Source organism: Microcaecilia unicolor, chromosome 3 (assembly GCF_901765095.1).
Source record: "Microcaecilia unicolor chromosome 3, aMicUni1.1, whole genome shotgun sequence".
Lineage (NCBI taxonomy): Eukaryota > Metazoa > Chordata > Amphibia > Gymnophiona > Siphonopidae > Microcaecilia > Microcaecilia unicolor.
Window position 1 is genome coordinate 148,504,242 of NC_044033.1, and position 14,952 is coordinate 148,519,193.

Consider the following 14,952-nt stretch of genomic DNA (forward strand, 5'->3'; position numbering starts at 1 on the left):
TTTGATGACACCCAAAAAAGATGGCCCCAAGCAGGAATTTCAACTTCAGTGATGATGAGATTGAGCTTCTTGTCAAGGAGATCAAAGCACACCATGCCAATCTCTTTGCTCCCAAGGTACAAATTATATGTGCATGTACCAAGAAAAAAGGATGGGTCACCATATGCAAGAAGCTTAATGCAGTCTACGACACACATAGATCTATAAAGGACATCAAAAGAAAATTGAAGCAGCTCAAGAGGTTTGTGAGGCGCAAGGCTGGGGCCAACCCACAAGGTGTGAACACTGTGAACCTCACCCCAATGGAGCACATGGTGCACAGGCTCCTTCCTCAGGAGGTATCCATGGACTGGAAAGCCAAGACACCTCAACACAGGCTGGGGAGTCAGGTAAGTATGGGAAAACCAAACTGTGCTGGCTGTTCTCTCTCTGTCACCCTCTCTTCCTCTAGCAGAGACAGTGTGGAGGACCTCATTGATGTCACTCCAATGTGTAGTACAGGTTCTCAGGTAGGTGGGGGAGGGGATAAGAAGGCACACCAAAGTGCATGCTGAAAGGCTGGTTATCAGGGGCCATATCCAACAATTCCATAGGGAGTAATGGTTAGTGGACAGGTCTGGGGTCACTCAGCTCACCGGGAGGAGGGCCCATCTCTATCATGTTTAGGTGCCTTCTTTACCTCTCTCCAACCAGGCCCATCACTAACCCATCTCAATTTCTGCTTTCCATACCTCTGTGTTCCTTTCACTGTGCCCTCTACACCCCTTCTGCAATCTTTCCTTTTGTACCCACCTGGCTGTGTGGCACCCTGGCCTCTGAGGTTCACAGAGCACAATATCCCTTGGCTCCTGTAGCGTTGGATGTAGAGGCATACATCTTTGGGTTGCATGTCAAATGCTATTCCTCATCAGTTGTGGACTAGAAGTGCACATAGAGGAGTATGTTCAGGAAGGCTGCAGCAGCCTGACAGGTTAGCTAGTGCAACAGACACATTTCCTCTACTTTCCAATACAGACGAGAACAAGGAGTTGGATGAAGAGCCTGGAACCAGTAGCCAGCAGGTAGGGCAGCCACATTAGGAGGAGGAGGGTGAATCTTTGGCAGCTGAGGGCTCACAAGAGATCACTGTGGGAGAGGAAGAGCATCCAGAGGACACCAAAAAGGAGCTGCTTGCAGGAGAGGAAGAGCAGGAGCAATTAGTGGTACAAACCCCCCTCTCCCCCACGGCACTTGCAGATGGCCCAACAGAGGCAGAGGAGGCTGATGAGGAGCCACAGTCGGCCTGTAGAGGACCCTGGAAGGTGCTGCAGTTGGCCAACAAACTGCTGGTGCAGAATGTACAGCTGGCAGACTACCGGCAGCAGAAACTACAGCTGCTACAGAAGGGGGTTGAAATCCAAAGAGAATGCATGCAGTTGCTGCAGAGCATGCATCGGGAGAGCCAGGAGGCAGCCCAGAATATCTGGCAGCAGCTTCTGGGGATCCAGTGGGATCTTCAGGATTACATGGCAGCCTTGTCAAGCACACTTCAGACACAGCAAGCACCTGAGCCTCAACCTGGAACCAGTGAGGCCACCAGGCCACCAACACCCTCCACACCAGCTGCTAGTGTCACCGGTGGCCACACAGCCCATCCAAGCTTCGCAGCACCTGCCTCAGTAGCTGAGCCGCAACCACCCTCAATATGTCAATGGATGAGACCCACAGCACTCCAGGCCAGTGGGACAACCAAGAGGCCAGGTCCCTTGGGGCACCACATGCTCCCTTGCTGGGTGCTGAGCCCAGCAGTAGATCTGACACCCGGCCAATCATGTGGCTGGATTTTCAGGATGCAGGAGAGGCAGCAGGATGAATTGATGACTGTGGCACCCCACAGGGGAGGACTCTGACACACTTTCTGCTCCTGCAAGGCCCTGGCCATCGTCAGCAGCTTGGGGATGAGGTAGGAGAGGTGGACCCCAGAAGGGACAGTGGAGGGGGAGGAAGGCTGTAAGCCATCTAATGGCCCTGCCAGAGGAAAGACAGCAAGCACAGCAACAGCCACCAGAGCCAGAGGATGAGGAGGCCCCCTCCCCACCCCCATTCACAGAGCTGACCAGAGAGCACACCAGCTGGGGGGTCCGTGCTATACCCCTAGCTATTGGCTGCTTCTGTGGTTGCTGTCTCTCCTCTGGCAAGGCCTGTCTTCTTTGGAGAGCCAGGTTGTGCAGCACGCAGTAAGGCTATCAACATTTTGGCCCTCTTTTCAGGGCAGTAGAGGAGCTCCCCTCTGAAACTGTCCAGACATCTGAAGTGATTCTTGAGCTGGCCAAAGGTACATTTTATGATGGTGCAAGTGCTGTTATGCCTCTTGCTGTACTCTTTCTCCGCCTCATTTTGGTGGTGAACTATGGCAGTCATGACCAGATTCACTAGGGGTAGCCTATGTCACCTGTTGGGGGAAGCAGAATCACAGACATGGGTGTGTATTGGCTGGTATGGTGACCTTGTGGAAGTGGGGTAAATGGTTGGGGGTTGCGGCGGAATCTAGAGGTAGGGAATGTGTTGAAGGTTAGGAGGGGGAGGGGGGTATGGAGTTTGGGAATCTCTGTACTGCTTACCTAGGGGCCAGCTGCCAGTGATCTCCCCTCAGTCAAACCTGCAGTAAATTCCTGATTGCTGAAGTATGTAGGCACTATGGGTGGAGCTTGGGCAGTGGACACACACATCCACAATCTCCCCCTGGGCATCACACACAGCCTGCATGTTCATGGAGTGAAATGATTTTCTATTCCTGTAGGACTCCTCATATTCCCCGGGGAGGGGGGGGGGGTCTGAGTGTGATGTGTGCGCAGTCGATGACGCCTATGACTGAGGAGAAACGGTCTATGGTGTAGAACTGAGCCATGTTGTTCTGGAGTGCTTGAGCGGTAGTGTGGAAGGTAATATACTATGAGGAGTGGGTGATGAGGGCATCAAGGAACTGGGCAAGACAGTTGGAGATGGCAGGCTCGGTGAGGCCTATATTGACTACAAGCACTGACTAGAAGGTGCCGGTGGCCAGAAAGGCAAGGGAGGCAGTGACCTCCAGGTGGACTGGCACAGGATTATTCCTGGGTATCCTGGCTGGAGGAGGGGTGGTACCTGGTCACAGAGGTGCTTTTGGCAGCCCTGTTGAAGCTAACCTAATCGGACATTCCTGGTTAGTGAGGTCCATGAGGCGCGTGGAGGACCTAAAGACTCTCTGATAGGGATATCTCCTCCGGGGCCTCCCCTCCAAACTCTCGTCCACCTCCAACAAGGCGTGAGCCACCAAAGCATTCAGAACATCCATGATTGGCGTAGAGGTGTCCCACCATCACATGTGCAACCTGCTGATCCCAGAAACACCACTGTGCACACCTACTACCCTGGCCAATTAAATGATTTTAAATATTGGGCAGGGTGTGACTAGGGAGGCTAACAGGTGTGAACAAGGAATTGAGGAAGTGAGGCACAGAGGAGGCAAGTCAGGAAATGTAAAGGTGAAAAGGTTCTGACTGGGGCAAATGCACAAAGATAACAAAGCACTCAGCAACTTTCCACTCTTTCTCACAAAAGACCACTTCCACCTCTCCACTCCAACTCACCAAAATCACAAATGGGTCTAAAGACAGGTTTGGCCTTACCCTAGCAGGTCTAATTCCAGAGTTTTTTTTCTTTCCACCTCCAGAAGTCATTTTGCTATCTGTTATGAGTAGGAAAAGTTCATCACGCAACATCGTCCATGTCACGCCCCCCTAGCAATGTTTTCTTTTAGGCGACTAGCAGAATTGAATGATTTTTTTAAATTATATGCTTTGGACCTTTTTCTGCGAGAAAAACATATATCTGCCTGTTAAGCCATTTTTTTGGATGTTTTCCTGTTTCGAAAATGAGCCCTATAATCTCTGCAGGATTTGTGGTAATATTTTATGAAGATACATAGGCCTATATGCCTTTTAAAATAGGCTAAAAATAGATGCCTTTTCCACCTCCAAAGCTAAGTGACCTCTTATAAAAATCACCCTCTTAGAGGATAATATTATAAAGGGGTGCCTGTTTGTAACCTATTTTTTTAATAGAAAAATAGCATGGCAGGAAAAATGTATGTCTATATTTTAAGCACAACTGCTCACACCAGCCACAGAGCCTGTGATGTCTGAATCTAGTTTATTAAAAATGCTCATACATTATAAGCGTTCTGCCAGCACTCCACCCATGTGTACACCCACCTTCCAATTATGCGCCATCACATTTAGGAGCCAGTTTACAGGGTATCAGGTGCGAGTTCCCACCCAGACAGTTCCCACTGGACAGTTTCCGCCCACCAATTCCCCCCGAGACAAGTCTCACCTAGGAAAATAAGAGATTATCAGTACTGGGCTCTGTCTAGCACACAATGGATGTTCCCAACGAAAAGTAGAGAATCCTCTTTAAAATAAACACAGATCTATAAATTGCCAGGGGGGCACTTTCACCTAGCTAGATATTAAGCCACTTGGAATTTCAAGTATTGGCGTAGACAAAATAGGCAGAAAATAGGACAAATTCATTTTTTAAAAAGACCACTTGTGTGAGATTATATTAGTAGGCACAGGCTACAGAGGATTTCCTTTCTCATTAACCTTTCTATTCACCTGCAAAATACTTAGGAGGTCATTTTAGAAGGCTTGCATGCGCTGCAGTCACTTTTAGTGAAGCGGTAAAATGGCCACATTTCCATATTGTTCTTTAATATCCACCTACTAATTTCCCAATTTTATTGGCACTAATGGCTTCCGTAATAACCCCACAGTATCAGGCAGCGCACTAAAAAATAAAAAATGTTTTTCAGCATGGAATTAGCGTGCGATGATGGGTACACTACTGTGGAACACATCCCGTGGCAGTGCTTTTTTGCCACGCCTACTGTGGCTTAATAAAAGGGCTCCTTAGACAGCAGCGTTTTACACATGGAAAAGCCTTACACCTAAAAAGAGCAATTTCAGAAAGCCATTATTTAGATATGTAAAACGTTCAGAACACACAATTTGCAAAGGGGCACGTTTTGGGCAGGCAAGAAAAGTATGCTTGGATACCTGATTTTACATCAGCAGTCCACGTGCACCTTAAAAATATGGACATCAACATTTACACCTGCTCCGAGGCAGCCATAAGTGTCAGCTGACTGTTCATTTGTGATGCTCTCTAATCCTTTCACAGTCTCCATCCAATCCTGCTGTAAGTGATAGTGATATGTCTCTGGCCCATCTGCCAATTTAACCCATGTGTACCTATTGCATGTATTGATACTGTATCAGGCATATCTATTTCCCTTACATATCCAATTTGTTTCTCTCTGTCATGCTGTACATACTTACATTGATATTTGAGAAACGATCTGCAGTCGTCAGCAACACAACTTACATTAATGGCTTTTCTTTTTTTCAAAATTCGCCACATATTAGCCATTTAGAGGCGGCTACTAAACTGCAGTTAAGATTGGTATTTTACTACAGCTTAGTTAACCGCAGGAATCACTAACCTGCAGTAACTTAGTACTTGCAAGTTAGTGACTCCCATGGTAAAGGAATAATGCAACTTAGAATATATCTCACATGCATTATTCTGTTCCCTGGGAACAACAGGCCACTAATATGTGGCCTGATGCTCCTGGGGAGCCTTCTGAAAGGGGCTGAAGTTGTAAATGGCAGATGACATTCATTGTGTGCAAATTCAAGTGATGCATGTGGGGAAGAGGCAACCAAACTGTAGCTACATGATGCAAAGTTCAGCATTAGGAGTCACCATGCAGGAAAAAGATTTAGATCTCATCACTGATGATACATTAAAACACTCCGCTCAGTGTGCTGTGGCAGCTAAGAAAGCTAATAGAATGTTAGGAATTATTAGGAAAGAAATGAGAATGTTATAATTCCTTTGTATTGCTCCGTGGTGCGACTGCACCAGTGCCGTAGCGAGGGTGCCTGACACCCGGGGCAGGTCACCGCTGTGCACCTCCCCCCCCCCCCGGGTGCAGGGCACGGCGCACCCCCCCTCCGGAGCGCACCCCCCCCGAAACGCACCCTCCGCCCCTGAAACGCACCCTTACCTTGCAGCGGAGGGCAGACGGGAGGGCCGATCTGCCCCCAGTGCACGTCACTGGGAGCTGCATTGGCTCTGCTGCTTCCCTGCTTTCTCTGCCCCGAAACAGGAAGTAACCTGTCCCGGGGCAGAAAGAGCAGGGAACCAGCGAGCCGACACCCCCCCAGCGGTGTGCACCCGGGGCAGACCGCCCCACCGCCCCCCCCTTCCTACACCACTGGACTGCACCTCAAATACTGTGTGCAATTCTGGTCATCAAATTTTAAAAAAGATATGTCAGTATTAGAAAAGATATAGAGAAGGGCAAACAAAATGATAAAGGGGATGGGCCGATTTCCTTATGAGGAAAGGCTTAAGCGACTAGGGTTCTTCAGCTTGGAGAAGAGATGGCTGAGAAGAGATATAATAGAGGTCTATAAAATCCCGACTGGAGTGTAATGGGTAAATGTGAATCACTTGTTTACTCTTTCCAAAAATACTAGGGGGCACGCAATGAAGCTACTAACTAGTACATTTAAAATAAACAGAAGTGAATATTTCTTCGTTCAAAATGTAATTAAGCTCTGGAATTCATTGCCAGAGAATGTGGTAAAAGCCATAAGTGTGGCAAGGTTCACAAATGTTTGAATAATTTCCTAAAAGAAAAGTCTGATTACTAAAGTGGAGTTGGGAAAATCTACTGTTCATTTCTGGGAAAAGCAGCAGAAGATCTGTTTTACTCTTTTAGGATCTTGCCAGGTGCTTATGACCTGGATTGGCCACTGTTGGAAACAGGATATTGGGCTTATGGACCTTCAGTTTGTTCCAGTCTGACAATGCTTATGTAATTATGCTGACAGCTTTTCAAACAGTGCAAGGCCCCTCACTCCCTTGGAGACCCAACTGTAGGCCCCCCACCCTCTCTGAAAGTCCCTCTTGTAGGACTCCTCATCATTCCATAGATTCCCTTGGCCAAAGTGAAGCAATCCCTTGTGTTCCAACAGAACAGGGTTGAAGCATCCCCCATGTGGAGGGTAACTGCCCAAGTTGGGGGAGTCAAGTGGGCGTCCATTTTGGGCCTATTTTATAAAGATACATAAGCACATTACGCCTTTATAGAATTGGCTCTGAAAAGCAAATGCTTTTATTCTGGATCATAAAATCTGGCTGCTAGATATATGCTTGTCGGGTCATCTACTTTAAAACTGGCTGATTGTAGGCTTCTGATGTACTTTTAGTTCCAAAGTACTTTGAAATCCTGTGCCAATTAAAAGTTTTAGAGCACATCACAGGGCCAAAATCAAACTTTACATGAACCAAATTTTTTCCACTGGATACAATCTCATTACAAGGTTTGAAACAGGTCAGAAATATTATTATAAATGTTAATGAAACTTATAATTAATGGTAATAGGATACATTCTTCTTCCTGGAAGTAGGCTTCTGCCATCTGCAAAAACAGAAGGAAAAAAAAAGGAGTGTGTCTGTCAATGTCCTGATTTTCCCAATTCAATTATAAAAAAATAATTCTCAGGATTTAATTTATTTTTAAAAATTTATTTTTCTCTAATTTACAAATCATTACACATAAAACGAGAAGCAAAATTTTAACTCCTAATCTAGAAGTCTACAACCAAGATAAAAGCCCTTAGCAATAATTAGCAGACTAGAAGTATTCTATTGTCCTAATGTATCACCAAAATACAGAGCCCTAAAATTAGATGAACTAATTAACAGACAAAATAATTAAAAAAACTCAATCATGAATGAGTTCAGGATTATTTATACTACTTGAAACAAATTTAAACAGTGGCAACATTTCAAATTTCTGGCATCACAGAATTAAACACCATCAATTATTAATTTGTAGTACCTTGCTTACATTTCTGTCTTAAAGAACTCTGGAGCCCTTTTACTAAGCCGCATAGGTGCGTACGCATGTCCTACGTGCATCAATTTTCAGCTACCGCATGGCCCGGGCGGTAATTTCATTTTTTACGCGTGTTCACTAAGCGCACCAGAAATTTTCCAGCACGTGGTGCTAACCAGGCAGTAATCGGCATTGTACACATGTACACCATTACCGCCCAGTTAATGCATGAGACTTTACCGCTAGCTCAATGGGTGCCAATTTTTATTTTGATGCACGGCCATTTTCTGCCAAAAAAAGGCCTTTTTTTTTGCAGTCGTGCTGAAAAATGGACCAGCGCAGACCATTTTTCGGTGCACCTTAGTAAAAGGACCCCCTACCACTTGATCCAGAACATAAAATACAAGTGGAACCCCATTTTATATAGAACATAGGGCCATGTTTACTAAGCTGCATTATAGGCGCATTAGCATTTTTAACACGTGTTAACTGTGTAGGCACCTACAATATACCTGTAAGCACTTACACAGTTAGTGTAGGTGTGTTAAAAATGTTAACTTGCCTTAGTAAACAGGGCCCATAGAGACTGGTCTTGGGACAGCAAGGTTGGGATATGCTCGATTCCAGTGGTATTTTGCAAAAGGATGTGCTGATGCAGAGCCTTTTCTAAAATACCTTCAGAAGTTCATGTAGATTTGCCAGCACCTGCACTGCAGCCATTTTACAAACATACATGTTGAAAAGGTAAATGGCAGAGTTACAACAAAACCTAGATCTGGTGAAATCTTTGGGGTGGGGGCAGGGGTGTGCTGGTAAATTTTTAACAACAGGCTTTTTCTCCGGACGTAGCCAGCTCTGCAGTTGGAAGGGCCAAGGCTGGACGGGGGGGGGGGGGGGGGGGGGAGAGGGGGAGCAACACTTGCCTCTCTCTCCTCCCTCCCTTTGTGCGGGCACACTAGGCATACTTTTGCTGGCAGCCAATAAATGGACTGAGCACTGAGCAGTATGCTGAAACTTCTCACACATGCTGGAGAAGTCCCAGCATGCTGCTCAGAGCTGGAAACAAGGAGCGGGGAACAGCAGCAGTCTATTTACTTGGCTGGCAGGGCTCAGCATCCCCACCAGCAAAGTAAAAGAGAATTCAGCAGGATTCAGCAGGGGGCCCAAGCCCACATTTTGGGAGCCAGTTGTTAAAGTAGCCATGGAGGGCCCTACTTTAACAACCGGCTCCCAAAATTCTTAAAAACTTAACCGGCTCTTGCGAGCCTGTGAGAGCCTGCTCCAGCACACCACTGGGTGGGGGGGGGGGGGGGTTTAGGGTGGGGTTTTCTAGATACAGCTTGGTGGTACTTATTCTTATATTTATTCTATTTGTCTATAATTTCTTCTTGGGGTTAGGTTCTCTACATTTATATTTTTGGTTTGGTTTGGTATTGGGACCTCGAGAGGGCATTGTTTGTCTACTTTAAAAATTTCAATAAAATTCAAGATACAAAAAAAAAAAAAGGTTAATGACATAGCCCCAGTAGCTTCCATGTGGACGTATTGTAAACTTACATATGGATGGGGCAATTTTGTCACATGCATGTGTAGTTGCCCATTTTACAAACCTATATGTGTGGCCAATTAAGGGGAAGGGGAGAATTATCAACGTGGGCTACAATTAAGATGTGCTATTTTACTTTTAACGAGGTCTCACTGCATAAAATGGAACCTGAGCTAAAATAGAACAGCTTAATTGTAGCCCATTTCATAAACAATAACTTACATCATACCTCTTCTGTAATAACCACTGACACCTTCCCATTTTACCCCTTCCCCCAAAAGGATGCAGTGGGCTATATTCAAACTTAACTAACTACGGGGCCCTTAGCTGAGGTAAAAGGGGCCCTGCGCTAGTGGTTGCAGCCATTTTTACTGCGTGCCAGAGCCCCTTTTACGGCAGCAGGTGAAAACAGCCAAAAATGAAATGGCTTTGCAGTAAGTTCGCACTTGCTGTGCCGCCATTTCAGGGGAGGATAATTACCACCACCCACTGAGCTAGCAGTAAGGGCTCCCGCGCTAATCACCTGCGGAAATAATTTTTTTCAATATTTCCTCTAATGCCGGAAATGGCGCAGGCTGGGGGCAGAACTACTGCAGGCACCTGTGTTGGGCCGTCAGTAGTTCCGGGTTGCCACGTGGCAACTTTTTAGTAAAAGGGCCCCTAAGCAGGGCCCAAGGAGTCTTATGTCCATCAGCGCTCAATAGGACCATTAATGGCCTTTCCCTTCTTGGTTTTGCTCTTTACGGACTGAATTCTATAAATGGCGCCTAAAAAATTGGCACTGAAAAAAGTGCTAAGTACTATTCTACAAACACGCTTAAAGTTAGACACCACATAAAGAACAGTGTTTAGTGATGGGAACCGCAACTACTTTTAGGTATGGCCATTTATACCAACAAAACCCTGGTGTAAACCCCTATGCCTAAATTAGGCGCGGATTCCCCAAATTCTAAAACAATGCACACAAATTAAATGAACATTCCTGGTCCGCTCATGACCCTGCCACAGCTGCACCCCCTTTTGGACCCATATGTAAAATTTATGTGCAGATCCCTCACCTAAATTTAGGTGTATACATTTTATTTAAAGCAAATTAGTACCAATAATTAATTGTTAAAATTCCAATTATCAGCACTAACGGCCTCTATTCATTTTAATTAAGTTAAAGTGCCATTTATAGAATTTGGGGTTAAATGGTTAAGGTTTATTCAATTTAATACACCGCCAATCATGAAAGAAAAGCGAAGCGGTTTACAAAATCAATTCAAATATAAAACATAACAAAGGAACTCCAAATCAAATAGGAGTCATAGAAGACATGATAGACAAGAAGTATTAACAGGCAGACATTTGAGTGCTCAAGGTCAAATGATACTCTCCCCTAATTGTTGTAGGCTTGCTGAAACAAATAAGTTTTTAGTGCCACTCTAAATTTAGGGAAGGACAACTCAGTGCGAAGATAGACATAATTCTAATAAAGGTTTGAATATTTGTTCAACTGCTGTAATAAGTCTATTAGTGAAGATATGAATTTTGTCATTTGGTGAACATAGTCCATCTTTTGTAGCACTTTGTTCATAGGAGGTTTAATTATCTGCTTCCAGGCTGCTGCTAGAGCCAGTTTGCTTGCTGTAAAAAAGCATGTTAACTAACTTGTGAACCTCTGGTTTATGCCTGTAGGCTTAAAGTGCAATAAACAATAATCTGCTCTTCTGGGACTTGCCACTTGTGTAATTTGTAGAACAACATCCAATATAGCTTCCCACAAAGATTGCACCTTCAGGCACGTCTAACCTGGCTTCATTTTGGAGGCGAAAATAAAACATGGAATTAAGGAGAATGGACTACCTTAATCCATCATGTAAAGCTCAAGCCAAAATGTACCGGTATTTTATTAAAACCAATGCATGCCTTTGAGCCAGTGTAAAACCCAATGTGGGAATTTATCCCCATACACGTGTATTCTTTTTGTAAAATACAATTTTAGTCCCACCAAAGCCACACTGGCTGAAATCTCTGTGTGATGTGAATCTCCATCTGTAAACAGTGCCTTTCTGCCCTCAATATTTACACATGTATGCAATATACATGTGTAAATACCACTACAAGTGGATATGTTTCTAAAATAATGGCCTTAATCTTATGATTGAAAATATATCTCAAAACAAACTCAGATCTCACATCTAAGACCTCACTTCTAAACACAGAAATATTCTTTTTCTTGATTGTGTGGCATAACCACAATAATGACAATTTTTTACTGTCTTGATCCCTTAACAGTTTTGGTGTTAAACAATATTCAATTCACTTAGGCTCCTAGATAGGAGAAACATTTAATTTCCCATTTATATTCCGCTTTCCACCAAAAAAGGAATCGGAGGGGGTAATTCTATAACATAAGCAGGAACTCTGATGCAGGTTATTTTGGAAAGTAGTATAGGTACACAACATATGTATCAATGTAATGGGGCAATCTGATAAATTAAAGAGTAGCAAATTGCCTGGACTGGATGGTATGCATCCCAGAGTACTGAAAGAACTGAAAAATGAACTTGCAGAGCTATTGTTAGTAATATGTAATTTATCTTTAAAATAAAGCATGGTACCAGAAGACTAGTGGGTGGCCAATATAACACCAATTTTTAAACAAGGTTGAAGAGGTGACCTAGGAAATTATAGACCAGTGGCATAGGCGCCCCGTATAAGAGGCTTGGGGAGGCTAAGCCTCCCCAGCCCGCCACTGCCCTGCCCTGCCCCGCCCCGCCCCCCACCGCCACCGCCGCACCTTTAAATATTATAGTTTTGCTGGAGTCGCGGGCAGCCGGCATTGAAGACATCGGCAGGCTTACGCCGGTTCCAGCAGCCTTCCCTTCCCTCGTTGCAAGTCGGATGATGGCTCCGCCCTCGTAGAAACAGGAAATACGTCAGAAGAGGGCGGAGCCATCATCCGACTTGTAACGAGGGAAGGGAAGGCTGCTGGAACCGGCGTAAGCCTGCCGATGTCTTCAATGCCGGCTGCCCGCAACTCCAGCAAAACTATAATATTTAAAGGTACGGCGGGGGGGGGGGGCAGGAAGGAAACAGGGCAGACGGGAGAGGAGAGGAGAGGAGGGTTGCTGCACATGGTGGAAGAAGGGGAGAGGAGGGTTGCTGGATGGAGGGAAGGGGAGAGGAGGGTTGCTGGACATGGTGGAAGAAGGGAAGAGGAGGGTTGCTGGATGGAGGGAAGGGGAGAGGAGGGTTGCTGGACATGGTGGAAGAAGGGGAGAGGAGAGGGCAGGGGAGAGGAGGGTTGCTGGATGGAGGGAAGGGGAGAGGAGGGTTGCTGGACATGGTGGAAGAAGGGGAGAGGAGGGTTGCTGGATGGAGGAAAGGGGAGAGGAGGGTTGCTGGACATGGTGGAAGAAGGGGAGAGGAGGGTTGCTGGATGGAGGAAAGGGGAGAGGAGGGTTGCTGGACATGGTGGAAGAAGGGGAGAGGAGGGTTGCTGGATGGAGGGAAGGGGAGAGGAGGGTTGCTGGACATGGAGGGGGAGGGAGGAGTGAGGAAGGAGATGAGATAACAGAAAAGGAAGAGAGTACAAAAACTGCACATGGATGAAGAAAATAGGCAAAAGCTGGATCCACTGGACAGTCAAGTTTGCGGAGGACCCAGCTTTTACTTACGGATGTAGGGCAAGAAATGAAGAAGAAAGGCGGAAAGTAAACAAATAAATGGAAAGGAAGCCCTGGAAACGGAGTTAAGAGGACAGATAGCAGCAGAATCGGATACTGGGCCAGCACAATCAGAAAAACAAAGTCACCAGACAACAAAGGTAGAAAAGATCATTTTATTTTCATTATAGTGTTTGGAATATGCCCACTTTGAGAATTAGGTGTTCAACATTAAAAGTTTATTTACTTATTTATGACATTTTATCCCACATTAAACATGAATTAGGATGTTTTGTGGCTCTACATGAGAATTGTGATATTATGATCCCTTGTTTCAATATTGTTGACGGTCTGCATTTTCCGTATGGGTGTATATTGGTGTATTAGGTTCTGCCCAGTATAATATTTATGGTACAGTAAGGTTCAGAGTGTGTTTTTGCACAAAGTTGTGCATAGTGTTTTGCAGTTGAGCGATTGTGGTTAGTATATGCTTTGAGCAACCACTTTATTCTTTGACATATGATACATAGCTAATATCTAAATTTAATAAAAGGTATTAATTGTGACATTTATTTTTTTTTTTCTGTTTGTGATCAGACAATTATGTTTTTAAGCTCCACCCCTGGCCCCACCCCTAACCCCGCCCCCTTTAGCCTCCCCAAACAGTTGGGCCACCGACCGCCTATGACCAGTGGGACCGACGTCAGTGCCGGACAAAATGGTAGAGGCTATCATAAAGAACAAAATTATTGAGCATATACATAGGCATGGATTAATGAGACAAAGGCAACTTGGTTTTAGTCAAGGGAAATCTTGCCTATCAATCTATTTCATTTCTTTAGAGGGGTGAATAAGTATGCAGATAAAAGTAAGTAGGTCAATATTGAATACATGGATTTTCAAAAGGCATTAGACAAAGTATCTCACGAATGACTCCTGAGAAAATCAGAAAGTAATGGGATAGGAGGTAGTGTCCTACTGTAGATTAAGAACTAGTTACAAGATAGAAAACAGACAGTAGGGTTAAATGGTCAGTAATCTCAATGGAGAAGGGTAGATAGTGAAGTTCCCCATGGGTCTTTGCTGGGACTGCTGCTTTTCAACATATTTATAAATGATCAAGAAATGGGAATAACAAGTGAGGTAATTAAATTGCTGATGACGCAAAGTTATTCAAAGTTGTTAAAACACAAAAGGATTGTGAAAAATTGCAAGAGGACCTTATGAGACTAGGAAGCAAGTGCAAAGTGATGCATAGAGGAAAGAGGAACCCAAACTATAGTTACATGATGCAAGGTTCCACACTAGGAGTCAATGCCAGGTTATACGTTAAAACCCTCTGCTCAGTGTGCAACGGTGGCTAAGAAAGCAAATAGAATGTTAGGAATTATTAGGAAAGGAATGGAAAACAAAAATGAGAATGTTATCATGCCTTTGTATTGTTCCGTGGTGCAACCGCATCTCGAATACTGTGTGCAATTCTGGTCACTGCATCTTAAAAATATATATATAGCGGAATTAGAAAAGAAACAGAGAAGCATGATAAAATGATAAAGGGGATGGGACATAGTAACATAGTAAATGACAGCAGATAAAGACCTGAACGGTCCACCCAGTCTGCCCAACAAGATAAATTCATTTTACATGGTATGTAATACTTTATATGTATACCTGAGTTTGATTTGTCCCGGCCTTTCTCAGGGCACAGACCGTAAAAGTCTGCCCAGCAGTGTTTCTATACTAAAAGTTCTGAAGTTAACGTCGAAGCCCCTTAAAATTTACACTCCAGCCCACGCTTCTCTATTCAGTCACGGTCAGGG

The 14,952-nt window shown here is 44.8% G+C and overlaps 1 protein-coding gene across 1 annotated transcript in view; it reads right to left on the minus strand.

Moving 5' to 3' along the window:
• The window catches only part of CNST (consortin, connexin sorting protein), a 194,398-nt gene that overhangs the window by 125,719 nt on the left and 53,727 nt on the right, over positions 1 to 14,952 (minus strand). Inside the window, exon 4 of the mRNA XM_030196456.1 lies at positions 7,483 to 7,513. Coding sequence (XP_030052316.1) covers positions 7,483 to 7,513 — 31 coding nt within the window. The remainder of the gene's footprint in view (positions 1 to 7,482; positions 7,514 to 14,952) is intronic.